General features: G+C 38.3%; 6 protein-coding genes across 10 annotated transcripts; 4 read left to right on the forward strand and 2 right to left on the reverse strand.

Moving 5' to 3' along the window:
• Positions 1-21: 21 nt before the first annotated feature.
• Positions 22-3,844, forward strand: LOC17891761. Of its 4 annotated transcripts, none has more exons than XM_023785321.1 (9): positions 22-177; positions 407-476; positions 932-969; positions 1,060-1,240; positions 1,498-1,574; positions 1,657-2,130; positions 2,246-2,794; positions 2,898-3,110; positions 3,198-3,844. In XM_023785321.1, the coding sequence occupies exons 2-9, from the start codon at positions 437-439 to the stop codon at positions 3,540-3,542; spliced, it is 1,917 nt and encodes a 638-aa protein (XP_023641089.1). In that variant the 5' UTR covers positions 22-177; positions 407-436; the 3' UTR covers positions 3,543-3,844. The 4 variants fall into 4 exon arrangements, with proteins under 4 accessions (XP_023641089.1, XP_023641090.1, XP_023641092.1 ...); XM_023785322.1 differs by having other exon boundaries at positions 23-177; positions 433-476; XM_023785323.1 differs by lacking the exon at positions 22-177 and adding an exon at positions 310-331 and having other exon boundaries at positions 433-476.
• A 2,574-nt stretch (positions 3,845-6,418) lies between these two features.
• On the forward strand, positions 6,419-8,713 carry LOC17892872 (phosphatidylcholine transfer protein). Its single transcript, XM_006297774.2, has 6 exons — positions 6,419-6,778; positions 6,910-7,054; positions 7,142-7,402; positions 7,631-7,712; positions 7,842-8,038; positions 8,129-8,713. Exons 1-6 carry the CDS (start codon positions 6,549-6,551, stop codon positions 8,417-8,419), a joined length of 1,206 nt encoding a protein of 401 aa, XP_006297836.1. The 5' UTR covers positions 6,419-6,548; the 3' UTR covers positions 8,420-8,713.
• Positions 8,714-8,857: 144 nt separating this feature from the next.
• LOC17893845 (protein STRUBBELIG-RECEPTOR FAMILY 4) lies at positions 8,858-12,834 on the forward strand. 2 transcript variants are annotated; one of them, XM_023786276.1, is made up of 16 exons: positions 8,858-8,876; positions 9,213-9,288; positions 9,408-9,540; positions 9,623-9,694; positions 9,796-9,861; positions 9,938-10,009; positions 10,102-10,173; positions 10,248-10,319; positions 10,398-10,466; positions 10,558-10,623; positions 10,706-11,306; positions 11,396-11,667; positions 11,769-11,889; positions 11,974-12,110; positions 12,202-12,358; positions 12,457-12,834. In XM_023786276.1, the coding sequence occupies exons 3-16, from the start codon at positions 9,437-9,439 to the stop codon at positions 12,517-12,519; spliced, it is 1,944 nt and encodes a 647-aa protein (XP_023642044.1). In that variant the 5' UTR covers positions 8,858-8,876; positions 9,213-9,288; positions 9,408-9,436; the 3' UTR covers positions 12,520-12,834. The 2 variants fall into 2 exon arrangements, with proteins under 2 accessions (XP_023642044.1, XP_006300119.1); XM_006300057.2 differs by lacking the exon at positions 8,858-8,876 and having other exon boundaries at positions 9,014-9,288.
• Positions 12,835-13,171: 337 nt separating this feature from the next.
• LOC17893423 (putative DUF21 domain-containing protein At3g13070, chloroplastic) lies at positions 13,172-17,139 on the reverse strand. Its single transcript, XM_006296544.2, has 14 exons — positions 16,550-17,139; positions 16,134-16,231; positions 15,955-16,048; positions 15,742-15,819; positions 15,471-15,574; positions 15,235-15,316; positions 15,019-15,158; positions 14,867-14,945; positions 14,702-14,765; positions 14,432-14,523; positions 14,272-14,337; positions 14,007-14,123; positions 13,632-13,811; positions 13,172-13,543 (listed from the first exon to the last, which is right to left on the reverse strand). Exons 1-14 carry the CDS (start codon positions 17,114-17,116, stop codon positions 13,319-13,321), a joined length of 1,986 nt encoding a protein of 661 aa, XP_006296606.1. The 5' UTR covers positions 17,117-17,139; the 3' UTR covers positions 13,172-13,318.
• Positions 17,140-17,226: 87 nt separating this feature from the next.
• Positions 17,227-17,609, forward strand: LOC111831424. Its single transcript, XM_023785521.1, is given in 4 exon segments — positions 17,227-17,253; positions 17,255-17,372; positions 17,375-17,422; positions 17,425-17,609. Coding segments are annotated over 4 exon segments (378 nt in total).
• Positions 17,610-17,699: 90 nt separating this feature from the next.
• LOC17891542 (ABC transporter C family member 3) lies at positions 17,700-23,415 on the reverse strand. The gene is made up of 8 exons (XM_006296764.2): positions 20,761-23,415; positions 20,575-20,661; positions 19,834-20,481; positions 19,566-19,730; positions 18,939-19,448; positions 18,542-18,847; positions 18,145-18,448; positions 17,700-18,051 (listed from the first exon to the last, which is right to left on the reverse strand). Exons 1-8 carry the CDS (start codon positions 23,170-23,172, stop codon positions 17,942-17,944), a joined length of 4,542 nt encoding a protein of 1,513 aa, XP_006296826.1. The 5' UTR covers positions 23,173-23,415; the 3' UTR covers positions 17,700-17,941.
• Between the last annotated feature and the right edge of the window lie 100 nt (positions 23,416-23,515).

A 23,515-nucleotide genomic window follows, 5' to 3' on the forward strand; every position in this document is an offset into this window, starting at 1 on the left:
ACAATAATAATCTCTCAATAAAACAGAGAAAAGGCAAAAAAGAAAGAGAAGAGATCATCGTCATTTCCATTTTCCAACAAAAAGAGGTCTCTCACACTAAAAAAGAAGCAATGCTCATTTCTTTTTCTCTCTTGTAGTAAAAAACTTTCCGCTTTACATCATCAAACATTAAATAAGGTAAGCTTTTCACTTTGCTTGCATCATTAAATGGCTTGGTTCTTTCATATTCCTAAAGAAAGAAAATAAAAAAACACAAACTTGTTAAGAGTAACACTGCTGTAATAATCTCTCTACGTATTGGCTTATAATTGCTACGACGTATTTATATATGGAAAGATCCTCTGTCCTTCCCTACATCTAAAGATTCTGTTTTTCCAGTTTTTTTTATGTTTTGTTTTTGAATCAGATCCTTATTCTTGACCTTTCGATCAGATTCATGGCAACGACTCAATCACACACCTCAGATCTTACTTCAGGTAACGTCACTTACTGACCCGTCTCTCACTTTTTCCTATATTGTGTCAAATTTGATTCCTTTACGTCTGATCTCTGCCCTTTCCTTTCTCAATTTTTAGTGGGTTTGGTGTCAAATCCTGTGACATCGGATTGAATCATGTTTTTTGATCTGTTAGGTTTCGTTGATTTCGATTTGGATTTAGAATTACGAGTTTTGCTATTTTTTTTTTTTGGTAGCGGTCTTATGAATTCACTGCTACTAGGAGAGTGTAATTGAATTGAAAGTGTTAAGTTAGGGAGAAGTCGATCTCCTTTTGCTAAGATCTGGGATCCAGGCCCTTTGATTTTTGTGTTCCTTAAGCTCAAATTTTGGATATTGCATTAGGATCTGCTTTTTGTTTTGCCGATCTTGGTTTTGTTCATGAATGATTCCACCGACTTATTTGTGTTTACCGGCTATGCATGAACAACACAGAGGAGCAACCTGCTAGTTTGGACATCATGAAGGAGCAGGTACTTGATCTGAGCCATTTCTGGTTATATCTTCATCGAAATGAAGATTCATGGAGAAAAACTCTTAACTCTTTGAATCCTTTTCTCTAGCAGACTGTCCCGGCTAACAACGAGACATCAGCCTCTTTTAAGTCCTCCCAGGAAGCTGCAGCTGTAGTGCATCCAGCAAAAGTTGCTCCACTAACTGGACCTTATGGTATAGCAGGTGATTTTGCCGGACACTTACCTAGCAGCATCCTCTCTCCTCAAGCACAAGGCTTTTACTATAGAGGTTGGTTTGTGATTCATGTATTTTATGCTTCTCTGATTACACTGTATCTCTCTTCTGAGGTCACAGAATTTAAACTTTGTGTATTAGTTTTGATGTTTCATATCCGTGTGGTTGTTTGAGTAGAATACTAGAGGTAATCAAAAGAGAGTACTAGTAGTACATGCCTTCCTTTACACATGTGTTACTTCTCTAGTTCTTGAACTGATTATGGGTCGTTTTGAAGCTAATCCGGATTACATTCTATGTTCGGGAGCTAGGTTATGAAAACCCCGCAGGGGAATGGGATGATTACTCTTCATATGTCAATGTTGAAGGATTGGACATCACATCTCCTGTATGTAGCCCTTACCATCTCCTTTGGGATTTCTTTTTTAAAACGTTTCAAATTGTTCATATTATTTCTCTGATAAAATCAGGTTGGCTTCAATGAGAATGCTTCTCTGGTCTACCAAACAGGATATGGATACAACCCTCAAATGCCATATGGGCCATATTCTCCTGCTGCAAGTCCCTTACCTTCCGAGGGGCAGTTGTATTCGCCACAGCAGTTTCCATTTTCGGGGGCATCTCCGTATTACCAGCAGGTAGTTCCTCCTAGCATGCAATATATTAGTTCTCCAACTCAGCCCGAGCTCACCGGCCTTGTCGGTGTTGACCAACAAGGTGATAACATCGGACCACGCCCGTCCTACCATCCTCATCCCATTGGACCGTTTAATGGAAACCAGCCAAACCTTGGTTTTCCTGAATGGCAGCAAGGTTTTGACGGGGGGATATGGTCGGATTGGTCCAAGCCTTCTGATATGCACAGACATTCTTCTTCGATTTCACCAGCTTTATCTCCTCAGCCACTTGGCTCATTTGGATCATATGGCCAGAACATTCCCATGGTTAGTTCACCCTTTTATTTGCTATTCTTATCTAAGACATGGATACTTTTGGTCTATCAATGGTTGTGTATTGGACTATATGATGAAAGTGGGTACTGTTCTTTTATTTTTCCAGGGATCTCAGAGACAGAGATCATTTTATGGGTTTGGATCTGGTTCGAACTCTTACAACAAAGGTTATATGCATAGTGGTGGTCGTGGCCAAGGCTCTAACTATGGAACTAGACTAATTTCTAATGTGGGTATGGGAAACCAAGGCTGGATCGGGGTTGACAATACTCGAGGGCGTGGAAGGGTTAGCGATCCATCTCTGGGTGGTGGTTATAATGGTACCTTTGATATCCTCAACGAGCAAAATCGCGGACCAAGGGCTTCAAAGCCCAAGACTCAGGTCTCAGAGGAACTTGATTCTGTTGCTGATTCTAAGAAAAATAATAAAGGCAGTGCAACGGAACACGAGGAATCCAACAACAGTTCTGACTTTATCACCGACTACGATAACGCCAAGTTGTTCATCATCAAGTCTTACAGTGAAGACAATGTTCACAAGAGCATTAAATACAACGTCTGGGCTAGCACTCCTAATGGCAACAAAAAGCTTGACGCTGCTTATCGTGAAGCCAAGGACGAGAAAGAACCGTGTCCATTGTTTCTTCTGTTCTCTGTACGTGTCTAATCCTGGATCAAGTGAAAAACTGAATAAAAAGGAGCTGGTTTATCCAGTCCTCTTCTTCTTTCTGCAGATGATTTATGGGTTGTGATTTCAGGTAAATGCGAGTTCTCAATTCTGTGGTGTAGCGGAGATGGTTGGACCAGTTGATTTTGAGAAGAGCGTTGATTACTGGCAACAGGACAAATGGAGTGGACAGTTCCCAGTGAAGTGGCACATTATCAAAGATGTTCCAAACAGTCAGTTCCGCCACATTATACTGGAAAACAATGACAATAAGCCTGTGACTAATAGTCGAGACACCCAAGAAGTAAGTAGCAATTTTTCTCTTCTCAAGCTTTCTTGTCCAAAAGATATCTCTTTTAAACCGGACCATAACCATAACCAAAAACTACAGGTAAAACTGGAACAGGGCATCGAGATGCTGAAGATCTTCAAGAACTACGATGCTGACACTTCAATCTTGGATGATTTCGGGTTTTATGAAGAGCGGGAGAAAATTATACAGGACCGGAAGGCAAGAAGACAGCCAAACTTGCCATCGGCAGGAGTAGTAGTAGCAGGAGATAATGAACATAAACCTGCTTCTGCTGGACTGCCAACAGATTTCATCAAGAACATGTCCAAAAGTTTTGCACAAGTTGTCCGCTTGGACGAGGGGAGCAAAGAAGCAAGCAAGGCCAGTTCATCCCCAGATGTAATTACAGCAACAGCAGCGGTCTCTTCCGGTCAATCCAACTAGTAAGTAAAAGGCATCAATTAGCAAAGACAATGTTTTCAATTCCATAATATGATATTTTGTTTGTTCGAAGAAGGTATTCAAATGAAATTTTACGTCTGACCAAGTCTGGTTTTTGTGTAAAGTAAGCTTCTTTTCGCCCTTTTCAGCTTCTGGGGTAATTAGCTAAAAGTTGATTCATTTCCCTCTTTTCAATGTTCTATAATACCCTCACTCTTCTGGGTTAATAGAAGAAGAAGATGAAGATAATGTACGAAAATACAATATAGATTGTTGCTCTTGTAAAGGAATGCCTCATTTATCTTTGCAGGCAGTTTAAAAAAAAAAAAAAAACTGCAGATTATACCCATCAATCAAATTCAAAGCTCTCAGCTTTCCACATCTCCAAGTTTTGTTTCTTTGTGGGTTTTTTCTAACACATATCTTAGATTTAGGAGTTTGATTGTGAAGGTGACAAAGAAAGTCAATCAAATGCCTTATCCATTGTTATTTCATATTTCTTTTATTGAACTTGAAAATTGAGAGATTGTCATCAAAAGGAAGACTGGATTGTGTGGTTCATACTCATAGCATCTATATTAACATTTTTAAAGACAGTTATGAAAAAACCCTCACTTATCTCACTTATTTACAAGGTCCTGCCATTGGATTTAAATAACTATTCTCTAATATTTCTAAAATTTGTTTCCACGATTATTCAACAAATTTAATTTATAGGATCCCTAAAAATTAGCTGATTTGCGAGCTGAATATTCTGAGATTTTCGAAATGATTTTTCACTTATAGCTTTCAATTATTTAATGATTTCTATAATTTTAATTTTTCAGAATAAATTCTCTTTGATCGCCGAAGATTCGGTTACCTAATCATCCGTTTCTAAAAATCATTATAAATACTTCCGATTACTCTCATCTCAAACTTACCAAAGCAACGTCCCAGTCTAAACAATAATCGATCATCTCTTCTTCCCAGTGGAGAGAGATCCAAAAAGAAAATGAAAATATCGATTACTGAATCTCATCTTCATTGGCATTAGATTGGAATTGGTAATCAATTCAACAGAGATGGATGTTGGTTTTGATTACTGAATTTGATGGATGAAGTTCTCAATTGTATATCAGATTTTGCTTTTTAAGCGTGTGATATGGGACCTCATAAGGAAAAACATTTTTGTTTGGTCAGTTATGTATGTTTGACTTTTTTTTTATTTTTATTTTTTTTGAATAGCTAATTCTCTACTAATCCTTCAAAATGAAAAATCTTATAACTTATGGCAATTTGTTTTAGGCAAATCTATATTTATTCTTTTAAGTTCTCAGTAAAATAAAATGTATTCTTAACACACATATTATAAGTTCCAAAGTTACATAAGAGATAGTAGACTTCTAAGCTATTTGTTCGCATATGTTGCAATTTAAATTATTTAAAACAGACATACATTACATTTCCCATATGTACTTTCAATTAGTAATTTTAAAAAATATATGAATTAAGATAAATATGAAAAGTTTTTAAAAGTTTCAAAATATTATTAGTATTCAAATTTTAAAACTTAAATTATTATGAATACTGAAACTTTTACAAGGTGTCGAGGTTCAAATATTATAAATATTTAAGCTTTATAGAATGTTTAAATATTCTAAATTTTTTTTTTATAAAATAAAATTTGAATTATTATTAATATTATAAAGTTTGAAATGTTATAAATCTTTTGTAACTTATTAAAAGATGAAGGGTTAATAATATTTAACTCTACATCAAGTTTAAACTAAAGTATTATTAAATTTTCCCTAACTTTAAATATGAGTTGAATTTTTCGGTGATTATCAAGTTGAATGACGAAACAACAAGTTGTAAGACTAGAATGATTATTAACAACATACAATGTAAAGTTTAAAATATTTTAAAAGTTGAAGTGTTTTTTTATATTTTAAATTTGTACCAAATTTAAATTATAGTATTATTAATCTTGCCATAATTTTAAATATGGACTTAATTTTTCCATGATTAAATGACGGGACGGGTTGCAAGACGAGAAGGGTCACGTTGTAACATGCTTCCAACGAATTATATGACGGGATTGGTGGTATGACGGGATTGGTGGTACGACGAGATTGGTTGTAGAGTACATATAAAGTTTAAATTATTAGAAATATTTTTAAAAAAATTAAAAGTTTTAGTGCTATTAATATTTTTAATATTCACCAATCTTAAACTAATGTATTCTTGACCTTGTCATAACAAACTGAATTAAATTTTGACGATTATATGACTCGACGAGATAAAAGACGGGATGGATTGTAATATGCTTATAAAAATTATATGATGGGACAAGTTTGAATTGATAATACTATAAAATTAAAATCTCACTAATCTCATATGTCAAAACGGGTAAAATATTTATACGTTAATATGTCAATACTATAAAATAAGAATTAGAAAAAACGTTTGCCCCGCGGTGTACCGCGGGTTAAAATATAGTATCAAAATATTTCATGAGCCTTTCCACAAGGTAAAACAGATTCAGTTTTGTGAGATGTTATGGATCGCCAACATAAATGTGATGGCTAAGGGGCTCACTTGTATTCGATATTATCCATTTTAGTGAGAAACAAATTTTCATATATTTTATTTAACAAACGGTGTGTCTATGTAGTAATCCATGAGCCTATTTATGCCATATTTCTAGATCTGATCTCGTATGACCTGTGCACGTAACGTAGACACATTAAAAGCGCATTGGTCCACAAGAGAGGGCCAAATCATAACATTAAAAACAAAAGGGGCTAAATTGTAACAATAACAAAAATCGAAGGGCCAAAAAGAATCAAATATAGAACAGTCCTAAGAAGTCCGGACAGGTCATATTCTCGAACCCGTTGTTGCCTTTGTCACTCAGCAACGAGAACCAGACTAGTCCAAGTTCTAGTCCACGCGCGCGCATATATAGAAACGTCTTTAAAGCCATATTGATAGGACCGATCTCCAAAGGTTTTGTTCAGGAAAACGATGAGTAGTGGGGATACCTTATCGAAGTTAGCTCAATTTATCTCCTCTTCCGATAAATTTTTCCGGCGAGGTGATGGTGATGGAGGCTTTTGTTATTGCTGGGCTACTGTCCTCGCTCTTGTCTTCATTCTTCTCTACCAATTTTTCGTTTCCCGGAAACTTCGATTCTTCAGTCTTGCTACTTCTTCCCCAGCCGTCTCGATTACTCAATCTCAGAACTTTCAATCAGGGTAAAGGGTTTTTCGAATTTCCTATGCAAATTTACAAACTTTGGCCTCTTCTCCTTTTACTGTGTGTTTGCCTTGTATGATCTTATCCTTCTACTCTTTTGATTTTCATCTATGGGCTATACGTTTTGCAGAATCTCGACACTTGTTTCTGATGAAGATCTAAAGGGCCTGATTGAGAAACTGGGGGAAAGAAATGAAGATGCTGAGGTATGGGAAGATGTTATTCAGAAAAGCAACCCTCGCGTGTCATACAGTGCTAAATGCTGCAAACCAAAAGTAAATAGCAAGCTTCAACCTTTAAGTGCCTAGTAAGATTTTGTTTTCTCTGATAACTGAGTTGATTCTTTTGTTTCTTTCTTCCAGGATGGTGGTCCCATGAAGTACCTTAGTATTACGGTGTTTGAGGACTGTTCGCCAGAGGTTTTGAGGGACTTCTATATGGATAATGAGTATAGGACCCAATGGGATAAAACTGTGGTTGAGCATCAGCAATTGCAGGTTGATAGTATTACTGGGATTGAGACTGGTCGCACTATAAAAAAGTTTCCTTTGTTGACACCAAGGGAGTATGTATTAGCTTGGAGATTGTGGGAGGGGAAAGATAAGTTTTACTGTTTCATCAAGGTAATTGAACTAATAACTGTGCTATTGAAACTAGGTAATTATGAATGTGTCTTCTACCTTAAATAGGAGATCATTATGCATGTTTGCTTTACCTTAACTAAAGCAATAATTTCTATATTACAACGTTTCTACCTTTTTCATTTGAACAATTGTAGTCCTCTTGATGACCTCAATACTTTATGAATGTGCTACACAGTATTGATTTTGATCTTTGGTTATTGTTGTCAGGAATGTGATCACAGTATGGTGCCACAACGAAGGAAGTATGTACGTGTAAATTATTTCAGATCTGGTTGGCGAATCAGTAAAGGCAAGTGTTTCTTCTTGGGTTTTATCAATACCATATATCACAAATCTCTGTAGTAAAAGATTTATCACTGGTAATTATAATTTTCATTCTTCCATAATGTTTATGCATAACTTATTAAAGTTGCTGCAGTTCCTGGTAGGAACGCTTGTGAAATCCACATGTTTCATCAGGAAGATGCTGGATTAAATGTTGAGATGGCAAAGCTTGCTTTTTCAAAAGGCATATGGAGCTATGTTTGTAAGATGGAAAATGCTCTTCGTAAATACGTTGTAACAAGTCATAGACCTCAAGGGTCCACTTTATCTGCTGTCAGCTTAATGAAAAAGGTGTGATGTCAGTGGGTCGTAATCTGATCTGAGTTCAATTTTCTGGTCAAGTGCTTTAAGTTTGTTCATCACCCTTGTGTTATCCAACAGATTCCATCAGAGTTAGAAAGTCAGACAAGTGACATCACAAACTCCTTGGGAACTACCACTAGTGGTCTGCAAACAGGTGAAGGAGACAAACAAAAGAAACTGTTGAGAAAGCCTTCAAAGAAACTGATAGCAAATGGTTTGTTACTCGCGGGTGGTGCAGTTGGTGGTGCAATCTGTCTGTCCCGTGGTCACTCCGCCTTGGGTGCAAAGGTTGCCTTGGCTTACTTCCTGTCAAAGATGAGAAAGCGTGGAGCTCCGCTGAGTCAGACTTCCCACGACGCTGGTATTTAAGTGGTTCATAGATTTTTTGTTTGTTTGATGTAGCATCTGCGATTCCTAAGCTTAGATTAAGCTTGTGTGATAGGGGAGTGTTTGAACGTGTGAATACTGGTCATAGACATTTTTTACTTTTGCATTGGCTCTGAGTCTCTGACCACATGAGCTCTTTAAAGTTTTTGTATACCTGCCTGTGAGAGTTTACATTTTTGTGTCAATGTGAATGTAAAAACTTGCTATCTACAGAGTCAAGCCTAAGGATATGGCCAAAAAAATATATAATTATAGATGTTGACAAGTTGAATGTTATTTCTCCCTGTTTCTGCGGGAAACAATTTGATATCTTTTTGTTTATTTTGATATTTCACACGAGTGGTTGAATACACGTTGAAACAACTGTGGTATTGTTTGTGTGTGGTTGCAGTTAGATCGGACTTGGACACAGTTGTGGTCTCTCTCCTAATGTTTCGGTGTATGTTTCATTTTTAGCTGTACATTTCTCTATTCACACGTCCAGATTTATACGCCTTTTCACTCAAAAACGTCATTCAAAAGAAAGAAAGAAAAAAACAACAGAAGAAACTGAATTTGCCATTTTTGGTTAGTGCCACACCATTTCCAAATTAGTTTTCTTTCATGACCTATCTAGCTCCATCTTTCTTTCCTCTCCTTCGGTTTTCGTGTGTTTCCTTTGCCCCCAAGGAAACCCGGAACCAACCCTGGGTTTCTCTTTGGATAATCTCTTCTACATTTTCACAAAATTTCATTTCTGAGCTTAAAAGTATCAATCATGGCGCCCAATCTGCAGGCGGTAATACTTTTCTTCATTGCATGTTTTGGAATCTTCACCTGCGTTGTTCTTGCAAAAACCGATAGCCAAGATGGTGAGTGTTGTTATTCAATCCTTCAAAAAATGTGATCCGATCTTGAAATCAGAGAGGTGGTTCTAAATTTCATCTTTGGCTCAACGTTATTCCTGCCTGATGTTTATGGATTTTTGTAGTATCGGCTCTTAATGACGCTTATAAGAGCATGAACTCTCCATCAAAACTCAAAGGCTGGTCTTCGAACGGAGGTGATCCTTGTGGTGATTCATGGGATGGCATTACTTGCAAGGGCTCTTCGGTTACTGAAATGTTTGTTACTTCCTCTCATATCTGATCAAATGGTATTCACGTCATTCAATTCTGATTTTTGTTTTGCTTTCTGTTTTTCTAGAAAAGTATCTGGACGTGGACTCAGTGGATCATTAGGTTATCAGCTAGCAAACTTGAAGAAACTAACTTACCTGTGAGAATTTTCCCAATTTTCAACACATTTCCTTAATCTCTACTTCTTGATCAGGTTCAAGTTGATATTAAGCTACATGTTCTGTTTTTTCATTGTAACAGTGATGTAAGCAAGAACAATCTTAACGGAAACTTACCCTACCAGCTTCCTGAGAAGCTTTCCTATCTGTAAGTACAATGCCATAATGTTGATCTCTGCTACATAATTTCAATGTGTTGAGTTTTTTACTTTTAAATAATGCAGAGATGGCTCTGAGAATGACTTCAATGGTAACGTGCCATACTCGGTGTCTCTCATGAACGACCTCAGTTACCTGTAAGCCAAAGACAGTAATTGACTCGTTTGCATATTTTTTTCATATGTATGCCATTTTCATCATATCCGTTCTTGTTTTTTTTTTGTCTCAGAAACCTTGGTCGAAACAACCTCAATGGTGAATTGAGCGACATGTTTCAAAAGCTTCCAAAACTTGAAACAATGTAAGCCACATACATTTGTTTTTGCAGCTAATTTGGATAGATTTAATTAACTCTGTCAAGTTTATGTTTTGCAGTGATCTGTCTTCCAATCAACTCACTGGAAAACTACCGCAGAGTTTTGCCAATTTAACAGGCCTTAAAACACTGTAAGAGAAAAAAGAACTTTCAAGTAGTTGTTAAAATCTAACTCCTTTGTGCTGTTATTCATCTCACTATCTTTTCAGGCACTTGCAAGACAACCAATTCAAAGGCTCTATAAATGCTCTCAGGGACCTCCCTCAGATTGATGATGTGTAAGTATTTTGCAGGCTATAACATAGTGTTTTTATCCTTGAGATAAGATGTTTCTTTCATTAATGTTGTCTATGAATCTTGCGGTTACAGAAACGTAGCAAACAATCAGTTTACTGGTTGGATCCCAAACGAGCTAAAGAACATTGGAAATCTTGAGTTAGTTTTATCTCTCACCCTCTCTTGAACACAATTGAAAGATGCAGAAGCACTGATTTTGTTTTATCAATTTCTTGGTCAGAACTGGAGGAAACAAGTGGTCAAACGGTAGAGCTCCCTCACCACCTCCTGGAACCCGTCACATAGACAGAAACTCCGGAGGCGGTGCTGGAAGCAGCAAGGCTTTGACCACTGGAGTTATAATAGCAGTATCTTGTATAGGCGGACTCATTTTCTTTGCAGGAGTGATTGCATTGTTTTCTCGAAGAAAGAACTCTCATCATTCTTCTCACTTTTTCGACGAAGAGAAGGGAGGAGGAACCAACCGAAGCAAGCCACTCTTCACACCACAATCCTCTCAGATGCTTCAATTCGATAATATGGATGATTTTAGAGGCCAGAAGACGGTTGATTCTAATACTTCACTTGAGACAAAGCCTTCCGTTAAAAGAACTTCTTCTGTCAGTTTCAAGAATTCTCCTACCTTTCATCTCATACCTTCAAACCAAGTGGTTGCATCTCCTGATCGTTTCTCCAACCATGAAGAATCCCCTGACACACGGGGTGTGAAAGCGTTTGCGCTAACGGATTTGCAGAATTCTGCATCTGGTTTCTCGCCGAATCGCCTTATTGGTGAAGGAACCATTGGACGTGTCTACAAAGCTAAATATCAGGATGGAAGGGTTTGTTATCCTTCTTTCATGTCACTTTTCATCTACTCTTCTCAAGAAACGTCCTTTTAGATCACTTTCTTGTCATCTTTTTTCAACAGAAATATGCAGTCAAAGAGATTGATTCTTCGCTGTTAGGAAAAGGAAATCCCGAAGAGTTTTCACACATAGTGTCGAATATCTCGAGTATTCGCCACCCAAATATGGCAGAACTCGTGGGTTATTGTTCAGAACAAGGACGGAATATGCTTGTTTATACGTATTTCACAAGTGGATCACTTCACAGATTTCTTCACCTGTCTGATGATTTCAGCAAACCATTAACTTGGAACACCAGAATCCGAATCGCTCTCGGAACTGCTCAGGCTATAGAGTAATTAGTTAAATCATTTATTTGAGGAGAATCATCGAACTAGCTATACTAGCTGCTCTTATTTTCCTTTTATTTTCTGACGAGAAACTATCTCATGTCAGGTACCTTCATGAAGCATGTTCACCTCCGCTAGTTCACAAGAACATTAAGTCATCGAACATTTTACTAGACAATGAGCTCAATCCCCACCTCTCAGACTATGGCTTGGCAAACTTTCACCACGTGAGCTCCTCTGAAAATTAGTACTGATGAGACATAAGAGTTTTGTCCAATTTGTATTTAAATGTCTCTTTCTTGAGATTGCAGCGCACAAGTCAGAATCTTGGAGTTGGATACAATGCTCCAGAATGTGCAGATCCCTCGGCTTACACACAAAAGAGCGATGTTTACAGCTTTGGTGTGGTGATGCTGGAGCTGCTAACTGGTCGAACGCCTTATGACAGGTTCAATGATCAAACAGTGATCTTTCTATGTAATAGACAAAATTATATAAGTATCTGAAATGGTGTTTGCTTGCGTGTTGATCTTATACAGTGATAGGCCAAAACCAGAACAGTCTTTAGTTCGTTGGGCAAAGCCGCAACTTAAAGACATGAATAGTCTGGAGGAAATGGTAGATCCCGCGTTGTGTGGACTCTACGCTCCAGAATCTGTATCAACATTTGCAGACATAGTTTCAATCTGCGTAATGGTATGATCATTGTTGATTCTCTATTATGTTGCTTTGTCCATTCAGAAGTTTTAAGTTCAAGGTTTGTGAGAGTTGGATTATTATTACTTTTCTTTCAGACGGAGCCTGGGCTTCGGCCTCCAGTTTCAAATGTGGTGGAGGCACTGAAGAGGCTTGTGTAGAATACTGCCTCAAGTTATTTTTATGCGCTGAAGGTATGAAGGAAGAAGAATAACTCTTTTGGAGACTGAGACTAAAACCTGAGTAACTTCTGATCCAACTCGAGTAGGAAACTCAAAAGCTATTGGATTCAGGTTTGTATAGAAGAGATAGGTGGTAAAAATGGTGGAGGCAAAGAAAGACAAGGATTCTCTATTATTTGGGGTTTTGTTTCAGATCATGTCTTAACAGTTAGATTAATCTTTTAATCATTGAGAAAAGGGGAAAAAATTAGTAGTGTTATAGAAATATACATAGATATAAAACATGCTTTCTTACTTTCATTTCATCATCTAACCAACACACAAATCAAACTGCAAACTAAAATCCGAAGTTCTGATCCTTGTGTAAGAATAATCAGACAAAGGTAACAAAGTTTTCAATGCTTCTCATCTCTGTTTTCGAAGATGTGAATAAAAACCTAATGCTTTGTCTTCTGGTGACTTAGGTAGTTTGTGTAACAGTGCTGTTTTTCAGGCAGAAAGCTCTGCTTTCGGAAACAGAGTCATCTCTCATCTGTTTGAAAACAGAAATTAGATTTAAAGGTAGCATAATTACTAATTTCATATTTCTCATGATTTGCTTGTGGGTTCTTTTTCTTGTATAGGTATTACCTAACACGAATTTCTTAATTAATTCATCCTGAGTATTACATTAAGCTAAGAAGAAAGCTTCCTGTATTTGTGAGCTTACTTCTTTCCTTTTCAAAAAAGAATTGAAAAATGCAGCTTAATTAAAAAAAAATGGAACCGTGTCACAGTGTCATTGTTGTTTCTTGCCATTATCAGCCAATACATGTTCATCTAAGACAGCATTCTCGGGTTGGTCTTCTTCATTGGACAAGTTCCCATCATCTTCTTCGCTACTCCATTTCCTTACAAATTTAGGAACCATGCTTTTTACATCTGTAGCCTCCGACACTTGATCCATATCGTTCACTCTTTCAAAGCGGACAGCACTAACTTTTCTTGCATTTCCTGCTAGTATCTGCTCACGGGAAAAGACCTTGATTAGTTCAAAACATTGAAGGTGATTTGTGTCAGATATGATAATGAGATAATGAGCCACTCAATACCTCTACTCTATAGATTTGGTGCTTTTCCTTTGGCTCTTGCCTCTCCTGTTTACCTTCCTCTTCTTCGCCATCCTCTTCCCAGCTTTCCTTTTCAAGAACAACCTTTACACTTTCTCCAGTTTTCGGGATATACCCAAAGGCCTCACACACAAAGCCTGAGACTGTCTCGTACTGAATGCCCTGCTTGCCAAAAGAAAACAAACATTGCAGGTTTAACTATTAAAGAAACATAACATGTTCAGAGGGTCTAAACAAAAGCTTTTTACAAGTAATATTAAAGACATTGTTGTTCTGTTTCCAATTTAAAAGATAACCCTGAGGAATGCTTTTGAGGACGCAATAAAGAGGTAACAAAGACACTACTAGAATTACTACCTCAGGCATTTTCATATTTAGTTCTTCAGATAGCTGGTCTATTGATGTATTAGCATCAACATCATATATCCCCTCATCTCTCATGACAATATACCCTGTTTTCTTCTGAATCTCCTCCTATTGACAATAAATCAAGCAGGCCAGAAATTAATAACGGAATAGAGCCTCACCAATGAGCAAAAGGCAAATTAGATATGTAAGACAGGTTAATCTTATCAACAGGTCCAGGAAAATTTTCTATAAGAATTGAAACTAGGACATTTACTTTCGAATCATTTTCATCAAATATTTCACCAACAATCTCTTCAACCACATCTTCAAGAGTTACTATCTGCAGAAGCAAATTAATAGGATAGAAATTAGCCAACTGTGGAAGAGGGAGTAGAAAAGTATAAAAGAAGAGCTCAAAGGGGAGCAGCACATACTCCAATGGTTCCACCATATTCGTTAAGGACAACTGCCATGTGAACCTTTCTTATGCGAAATTCTCTAAGAAGATTCCAAACAGACATTGAATCTGCAAAGTAAAACATATATCATTAGATGTTCTTCTCTGTGAAATAATTCAAAGTGAAGAATTAGTTTTTAATGCCGGTAATATAACAATATAATTTAATTGAAATGAAGAAAATCTGAAGCAATAAAATGCCTAGGGGTTAGGTATCAAACCCAAAAGCAAACACACTGATGATTACCAGGGACGAAGTATGCAGGTTTATGCGCCATGTCCCCTACAGAAGTACTTTCTAGTAGATCACCCTTCAAAATCAACAGAATATCAATCATTCTAACCCACATGGCTAACAGAAAGAAACCTAAGAAATACTGGAAGGAAATAACAGAGAATGAAACTGTCAAACCTTTTGGACATAATCTAGGAGATCCATAGCATATGCTATTCCCACAATGTTATCTATACGCTGCTCAAAAACAGGCACCCTGCAAGAAAACATGTGTGATGAATGGTCCCAAGGTAAATGGCTTCCGAAAGAAGGCTTCAGAATTTTTTTACCTTGAGTACTGATGGGTCACCCACATACTATGGAAGTCAACTAGACTGCCACTGGCGTCAATTGCAACTACATCAACAAGAGGAGTCATCACCTCTCGGACATGGGTATCCTTTATCTCCAGCACATTTTCAATCATATCCTGTAGAGCAATTATTAGGATAACATAAGAATGAATAGATATTAAACTCAAAACTAATATATTACAAAACTCATACCTGCTCCTCTTCTTCAATGGCGCCACTTAATTCTGCACCTCGTAGCATCAGTTTCAACTCATCTTCAGTAACATATGGTTCGCTAAGAAAAAAAGAAGCCAAGAGATTATGACTACGATTTGCTAACTTTTAACAAGGAGAAAGGCATGACAATCCAGTAAAACCGAATCACATATATTTATCAAGCATGCCAAAAACTATAAGCTATACTAAAACAAGTCTAGGCTGGTGCATACCTCCGTCCTTTCAAACCAAGAATTTTCAGTATTCCCATTGACAAATATGTGACAATTCTTCCCACAGGATATAGTATTAAGGAAAGCCACGCCACTGGCCTGACCTAAGCACAGTCAGACAATATAAGTCATGCTTCCATTTTACTACCCACAGATGAAAAATTTGAACAATTAAGCTATTTCTTATCAGAATGGTCACAATGAGCAAAGGCAATGGAATTCCACATAAATTTTACTTGAAGTGAACCAATGCCAATTAGTTGAAACTTACCACAAGCCTTGCAACTTCTTGAGCATTGTGGACAGCAACACTTTTTGGAGTAATCTCAGTCAAGAGTAAAATAGCCACCTATACAGTCATTCAAGAATCCTTAGGAAGCAACAATACTGATCAAAGAATATCCACACAGAAACAAAACAGTCATCGTAGTGAACCAAAGAATTTTTTTTTGAAAGTTTACAATGTTGAAACAATTATACTTACTGTCATCAATCCAGTTGCTGCACTAACACCAGCTTCCCCAAATATAGCTGTTGCTGCTTCAGTGACCAGGGCAGTTGCCGCAATATTCACAACACTAAGACCAACCACAAGACCTAAGGTAAGTGACAAAATTTCAAACAATCCTCTAAAGACAAACTGATTTAGAAAAAAGGTAGTACGTTGTTCCAATAAGTATTGTCGTCAAGAATCTGGTAACATCACTCCGGAGCATTCTGAATACACCATTCTCTGGCTCTTTCTCAGCCAACTCACGCACCTAGATGAACCAAATATAAAACAGCAATATTTCAAACACCAAAATTAGAACAATAAAGACCAGACAGTAGACTTAATATGCTCTCAAAAACAACCAGGAAATAACATTTCACAGTGGTATCTTCCTCCAAAGAACCTCAAATCCAAACCCCATGGAAAATTCAAGTTTCATAAGTAAAACAATAAATCTAGTTTTTCCACAATCATGTTTGTTTTCCAACAAAAGAGAATATAAAGACCAAAACAATCCAACAGCGTGCTACATTTTTTCAACATTGACACTACAAAATCTATCAAGGAAAAGGAATTTCGGTTTTACCTTCCACGGCCACAAAGTGGTAATGGACGTTTCTGCCATAGAGAAGAATGCAGAGAGACTGAGCAGGGCAGCCAATATTAGACCTTGCTCTCTAAGAACCTTAAGAACTTGGTAAATTTTAGGCAAAGCGTTCTTAAACAACACAACGCTTTGACCAAACACCTCATAGCCTGCTTCCACAACACCAGCCGATGCTAAAACTTTTTGGCATCCATACAAGAAAACTCCACAAACTACTGCTCCTACAACAATTCCACGTTTCAGCAAAACCTTAATCGACTCCAGCTCCTTCTCGGCGGAATCTGAATGCTGTTGAGTACCCTCGTGACATTGACTCGAGCTAAACAACATCAAGCGACTTCTGTAGCTAACTTCACAACTTCGTCGGAATCTAAAACTCAAATTGGAGTTTCTAGAAGAAGACAACGCCACAGGGCAGTGAAGCTCAGCTCTCGGAAGAAGTCTTCCTGAAAGCTTCGATTTTTGACCATATCTCTTCAAATTTAAAGCCTTTGTGTCAATGACAGATCGACCCAGAACAGATAACTCAAGTGTCATGCCCGTCATAAGGAATCTGATAATAAAGAAAAAACCTAGAGAAAACAAAAACAGAAGCCCCGAGCAAGAAACCTCGCTAAAAATTCGTCCGGTATGTAACGTGTGGGAAGAGCTCAAGTATGAAGAAAGATAAGACGGCTCCTCCTTTATTCAGTCAATTTCTCTCCAAATGCTCAGAAGCGTCTAAAATTGATACACTAAAAGGATTGTTATCTGTTTAGTCAAAACAAAATGGTGAGTTTGAGAGAGAGAACTATGGTTCATTGCTGATATGGGGAAACCCCTCCGGCTGCCAAGAGCCGAAAATGGTGATGTTGCCGAGAAAAAGGCGCAGCCTTTCCTCCGTCAAATTTGTTCTTTCTTTTTTCTCAGACCAAACTCGTCTGCAAGTGGCAGATATGGTCAAATGACATTAATACCCCTGTCGCATCCACCAACCAGGCAACCACGCAAAAAGTCCTTGCTAAACCGGCCCGGTTTGTTCATAGACCCGAGAACTTGATTTGAAATAGAGACTATCCCGGTTTTGCTCTTCAATTAAGCTACTACACTTTGGTTTTGATTGCTCTCATCAAATCAATAATGAGAAACGTTTCTGAATGAACATCGTTTATTGCATTAATTTTAAAGTAGCGATGTCATCGTCTTTTCGAGTTACAAACATTACAAGCTATATAAAGTAGCTACGATCAAAAAGAGCTCTAATCAAAACTAAGATAAGTGTTTCTTCCTGTGAATCATGATCCAGCTTGTGAAACAGTTGAACCAGATTCAGACTTCGTAAGTAATTTTTTCATCGTCATCATCACCACCAAGAAATAGCCGTTTTTGGCTTTACTCTAAACTGGAACTAGATCTTGTGGTATACTCAGCTACGAGTTTAGAGAAAGATGAAGACTTATCTTCCAACAGTCTCACTGGCGTATCATACTCCTCAATGATCCCTGCACATGAAAACAAAACAAGATACACCTCAACGATTCATCTGAACGCATGTTAAAACGAGAATGGATTTGAGTTTTTTTTCGCAGACAAACCATTGCTTAGAAGTAGAACCATGTCGCTGTCAATAACTGAAGATATCCTGTGTGCAATGGTTATCACTGTACAGTCTGAGAAGTGTTCTCTTAAAGTTTTCTGAATCAGATTGTCAGTTGCAGTGTCAACAGAAGCAGTGGCTTCATCAAGCACCAATATTTTGCTTCTCTTGAGAAGAACTCTCCCGAGACACACTAGTTGCCTCTGACCCATACTCCAATTCTCTCCATTCTCACTCACAGATGAGTCGAGCTTTTGGTCCTTTTTCCTCACCTCGTCTCCTAGTTGGCACTTGTCAAGAGCCTAAAACACAGCAGAAAAACTCAACATTTGAACAATTTTTAAACTACTTTAAAAAAGAATACTGTGCAGCTTTCAGAAATTAAAGCGACCCACCTCCCAGATTTGATCATCTGTGTACTCTTCAAGCGGGTCCAAGTTACTTCTCACTGTTCCTTCAAACATGGTTGGATCTTGGGGTATAATACTTAGTCTTAAACGCAAGTCATGCAACCCAATGGTCAAAATATTCACTCCATCTATCCTGATTTCTCCAGCTGAAGGTTCTACAATGCGGAAAAGAGTTTGTATCAATGTCGATTTTCCGCTTCCTGTCCTTCCAACAATTCCTGTTCTTAAACCTCCTTTGAATGTGCATGTTATTCCTCGCAACACCAGAGGCATATGTGGAGCATATCGGACCTAACAATGTGTCAAAATTTTCCAAATGGTTTGAGGATGGAAATGCGAAAACACTGGCACGTTATCTTAGGAGCAAGGAATAGATCAATACCTGAAGATCACGGATATCAACTTCACCACGTGAAGGCCATGATTGCTCAGGTCGGTTTGATTCTATCACAAGAGGTGGTTCACTGGGAACACTTGCATACTGAAGAATCCTCTCTACCGCTATGATTTTGTTCTCAAGATTACACAGAGTCCAGATCAGCCAAGCTTGCAAAGTATTCAAACTGAGTCCATAAGTCACGGCTAATCCCGCAAGACTTGGATCAATCACTCCAGTAGGTATGGAGACCAAGAAAACCAATGAAAAGACAAATGTAAGTGATGATAGCATATCAAGGCGAAAGCAAAGCCATTCCATTGCTCCAGCTGTATAGAATTTGGGTCTAGAGTAACCATCACTTAGCCTCATGTTGTCAGAACGGAATCTAGATTCTTGACTGAAACTCCTGATGGTTGTCGCCCCTGAGATCGTTTCTGAAAAATGCTGAATCAGAGGGGCTTTGCATACTCCAACTAACCGCGAAAGTTCTCGTGCTGCAGCTATGTAATACCGCTGCAAAGTAGAAAGTTGTCACAACTTTATCACTTAAATAAACTTGGCTAAATTTGAGAGAATCAACAACTCTTATGGAGGACTGGATTTTCAAGATTATTGGAAGTATTCAAGTACCTGATACCATATAGAGGCAGCAACCACAGGGATGAAGACAAGAAAAACCAGCCAAGAAACCTGAGACATTACTCCAATGATTCCGATAAGCTGAATGACTGTGATAGCAACTGATCCAAATTGATACGGTATTTCCAAATCCACTGCGGATTGGTCAGTAGAAGCCTATATAGAAGGAAAAAGTTCAACAATATGATTACCAAATAGATATATATATATATATATATATATGGAAATTCTCAAACAACTATAGTGGACAGCAACGTACTCTACTCATGATTCTTCCGCTCGGAGTGGAATCAAAGAAAGACATCGGAGAACGGAAAATGCAGTGATGCATTTTATGAAACAGTTCAGTAGCAGTCTTGTAACCAGCAGTGACAAGAAGCGTGGCTCTAACAAGAATGCAGAGGGAACTTCCAAAGGCCAGAGCTACATAAACGATCATTAACGTGGAAAGTTTCACAGGAGCTTGCACATCCTCAGAAATAGGAGTAGCCCAAGCCATCCAGTAGTTGCTTCCAATCTGTAGAAGCTGAAAGAGATTCTGCGCCAACAATATGAAAGGCACAAGAGCTCCTCCATATGCTAGTGTGATATATTTCCAGTATATATCCAAAGCGACGCTACCTTTCTCCCTCTCTTCCTCTTGAACAAGTTGTCTTTGGGGCTCCCCAGAATCTAATTTATCGTTCTTCTGATCTTGACTTTCTTGTTTCCCCTCGAATCCGATAGCATCTCCCACAACACCGTTTTCTTCACCTAAAGTTGATTTCTCAGAAACAGAATTGGCATCCACAGAACCAACTACTGCCAGAGCCTCCTGATGAGCACCTATAAGTTCCATAAAATCAGTTCCAGAGTTGAGGATATCATTGTATTTTCCAGCTTGGCTGATTCTCCCATCTTTCATGACCTGAGGCATAAGAAAAACGATTTTGGATGATTTCATACTCTCAGTGGTACAATTTCTATACAAGAAGATAAAGACAGTAAACCATTCACATACCAGTATAAGATCAGCAGCAGGTAAGAACTCAACTTGATGGGTTACATATATAACCGATTTAGAACACAAAAGCCCGAGCAAGACTTCCTGAAAGAAGTGTGAAAATGAAAATCAATTTGATGATACCTGATGGTTTACAGAAGGAGAAATGACAAACAAACTAATGGCTAAAACAGAAGATTGTACCTTAAAGAGATGTGACCCTGTGTGAGCATCCACAGCACTAAAAGGATCATCAAACAGATAGATATCTGCATCTTGGTAGAGAGCACGAGCAATCTGTATCCTTTGCTTTTGTCCACCACTCAAATTGATGCCGCGTTCTCCAATAATTGTCTGATCACCAAATGAAAGTATCTCCAGATCCTTACTCAAAGAACATGCTTCAAGCACCTTATCATATCGTTCTCTTTCCATAGGCTTACCAAACAAGATGTTGTCCTCAATTTTACCGCTCTGAATCCAAGGAGATTGTGCAACATACGCTTTTGTCCCACAAACCTTAAGACTTCCAGATATCTTGGGTACTTCTCCCAGTAAAGATGAAAGTAAGCTTGATTTCCCAGAGCCAACCGTACCACAAACTGCAACCTTCATTCCAGGAAAGACCTTGAAATTTATGTCTTTTAGAGTTGGGTTAGCTGATGAGACATCCCAGGATAAAGTGCTGTTGATCACTTCGACCACCGTGTCTGAACTTCCCTTAGGGAGCCTCTCGACAATGTCAGGCTGTAAATTGTCCAGACAAAGATAGGATGCAAGCCTATCAAGAGAGACTTTAGTCTGCACAAGCATGGAGATAGTGTCAGGAAGATTGTAGATCGGCTCTTGTAGAATCCTGAAGGTTGCAAGCGCGGAGAGTATCTTTCCTGATTCAAGGGGAATTCCAAGAAGTATACAAGCACCAAAAGTACAGACTGACACAATAGTAGGAGCCCCCCAGAAAACAAAGCTTATAACAGCCGAGTTATACACATACTTTTTCAGCCATCCTTCCTCAGATTTCCGAAGATCAAAAATCTTGGACAGAAACTTCATTTCCCACCCCTGAAGTTTGAGAATCCTCATGTTTCTTAAGATCTCAGATGTTGATTTCATCCGGCTATCCTTAGCTTCCATTAACTTCTCCTGAAACCTCTCTTGCATTCTCCCAAATGGAAAATTCACAAGCATAACTAGAATGGTAGCAACTAAAGCCGCTATTGATGCTAGTCCAAGATTTCTATACAAGATCCACAGAGCTAGACCGACTTGTAACAAAACCATCCATGGGTCATGCATGTACCAACTAAAATCACCAATCCTCTCAGCATCCACAGTCATGAAATTGATAATCTCCCCACTCGTGCGTCCTTGCTTTGACTGGCATGAAAGGGTCAGACCCTTTTCGTATATCATTGCGACCAAGGCTGATCTCATCCTAATACCAACCTTCTGTAGCCTAAAGAACCAGTGTCTCTGTGAAAGGCACTCCACAAGCTTAGCAAGAAAGAAAGTAATGACTAGTACATACCCTTCATGGTTGTACAGTCTACGTCCATTAAGGTACTGAACGAAAGTATCAATTAGTGCTGGCCCAACGTATGATGCGACCGTGTAGATGAAAGCAAAGAATGCTGTCACTAGAATCTCCCACTGAGCCGAAAAATACAGCGCTTTAATAAGCTTGAACGTGGTAACGCCACTTCTCTCGCCCCCATCTGATGATTCAAGCATACTCCTAAACTTAGGAGCTAGCCCCACTACGCTGTCGCTATCATGAAGCTGCGGAACATCTTCTAGATCAATGATTTTCTTGTTTCCACGGTCAATTAATGGACTCATCCATGAGAAAGTCAAAAGACTGAGAATGCCAGCTCTCGAGTAAGGAGTAGCCTCACCACTCCCATTAGTTTTATTTAACTCTACGCCACCAAGACTAGAATCACCACCATTCAGTAGAGGTTCTTCCAAAACTCCATTGCTGTTGCTTCTATCTTTCTTGAGGAAAGCCACATAACCGAGAAACAAAGAAGCACTAAAAGCAAGTATATCGTACGCTAGGATGTGACCAGATACAGTTTCATGTCTCTTGTACAGAATAAAGTCTACCACAAGAGAGTAACAAGAAACCGCGAGAAAGAAAACCAACCATAGCCTAAGTATAAAGGGAGCTCTTTTATGCTCATAATCCCTGTAGCGATGCAAACAAATCGACAAAACCACCCAAGAAACCACTCCCAGTAGAAACCCGAGGGAAGAAACTAGCTGGCCATGATCTGACCAACCACTCTCGTACCAATAGAAACCACTCAACGACATCAACACGAGATTAAGCAGAGACAAGGCTAAACTACAAAACAGAGTAGACTTAAACCCAAAACCCTTCCTATCTTTCAAGCTCTCCGTGACATCGAAACCGTTAGTTCCCCTAATTTTACTACGGACCCATGAGCAAAACAGGACCAGCAACAAAACGGCATGTAAGAAACCAGAGACACATCTAAGGAAAAGGGGTTTGAGAAGAAAAGACGTGGAATCAGGAGGTAAAATAGATTCCGAAAACGAGAACAACATTGCTAACATACCGTCACCGGTCGTGGAACCGAGAAAGTCCATGGCTTTTTTTTGCACTTTGTTCTCTCCTTATTTTTTTGTTATCTCACTTCTCTGAGTTCTCTCTGTTCTCCAATGATTTGATTTGAGAAAGTAATAAATAATTGGATGTCTGAGGAGGAGAACTACTTATAGAAGGAGAGTGGAGTAACGATGTAGACAGTATCCCTTGGAGAGCACGCTCTACGAAGCCAAGAGGAAGAAGAAGAAAGATGACAACTCTCCTCTTCTCTCTTCTCAAACCCCACCAGAGCACTTTGGGGTCTTTCACAATTTCCTTTTTCATTTATTACTTTCACGGGTTCTTTTATAAAATAATAATTGTCAAATGTTGGAAAAATCACAA

The sequence above is a fragment of the Capsella rubella genome, unplaced genomic scaffold, assembly GCF_000375325.1.
Source record: "Capsella rubella cultivar Monte Gargano unplaced genomic scaffold, Caprub1_0 scaffold_3, whole genome shotgun sequence".
Taxonomy (NCBI): Eukaryota; Viridiplantae; Streptophyta; class Magnoliopsida; order Brassicales; family Brassicaceae; genus Capsella; species Capsella rubella.

Coding starts and splice junctions, on each gene's coding strand:
- LOC17891761 (XM_023785321.1), top strand. CDS start 437: ATGGCAACGACTCAATCACACACCTCAGATCTTACTTCAG. Junction 1,575..1,656: donor GATTGGACATCACATCTCCT/GTATGTAGCCCT, acceptor TGATAAAATCAG/GTTGGCTTCAATGAGAATGC. Junction 2,131..2,245: donor ATGGCCAGAACATTCCCATG/GTTAGTTCACCC, acceptor TTATTTTTCCAG/GGATCTCAGAGACAGAGATC.
- LOC17892872 (XM_006297774.2), top strand. CDS start 6,549: ATGAGTAGTGGGGATACCTTATCGAAGTTAGCTCAATTTATCTCCTCT. Junction 7,055..7,141: donor CTAAATGCTGCAAACCAAAA/GTAAATAGCAAG, acceptor TCTTTCTTCCAG/GATGGTGGTCCCATGAAGTA. Junction 8,039..8,128: donor CTGTCAGCTTAATGAAAAAG/GTGTGATGTCAG, acceptor GTTATCCAACAG/ATTCCATCAGAGTTAGAAAG.
- LOC17893845 (XM_006300057.2), top strand. CDS start 9,195: ATGGCGCCCAATCTGCAGGCGGTAATACTTTTCTTCATTGCATGTTTT. Junction 10,010..10,101: donor ATGAACGACCTCAGTTACCT/GTAAGCCAAAGA, acceptor TTTTTGTCTCAG/AAACCTTGGTCGAAACAACC. Junction 10,174..10,247: donor CTTCCAAAACTTGAAACAAT/GTAAGCCACATA, acceptor TATGTTTTGCAG/TGATCTGTCTTCCAATCAAC.
- LOC17893423 (XM_006296544.2), bottom strand. CDS start 17,116: ATGACGGGCATGACACTTGAGTTATCTGTTCTGGGTCGATCTGTCATT. Junction 14,766..14,866: donor TCCTAGATTATGTCCAAAAG/GTTTGACAGTTT, acceptor TTGATTTTGAAG/GGTGATCTACTAGAAAGTAC. Junction 14,124..14,271: donor TTGATGAAAATGATTCGAAA/GTAAATGTCCTA, acceptor TATTGTCAATAG/GAGGAGATTCAGAAGAAAAC.
- LOC17891542 (XM_006296764.2), bottom strand. CDS start 23,172: ATGGACTTTCTCGGTTCCACGACCGGTGACGGTATGTTAGCAATGTTG. Junction 19,731..19,833: donor GCGGAAGAATCATGAGTAGA/GTACGTTGCTGT, acceptor CCTTCTATATAG/GCTTCTACTGACCAATCCGC. Junction 19,449..19,565: donor CTGCCTCTATATGGTATCAG/GTACTTGAATAC, acceptor TCTACTTTGCAG/CGGTATTACATAGCTGCAGC.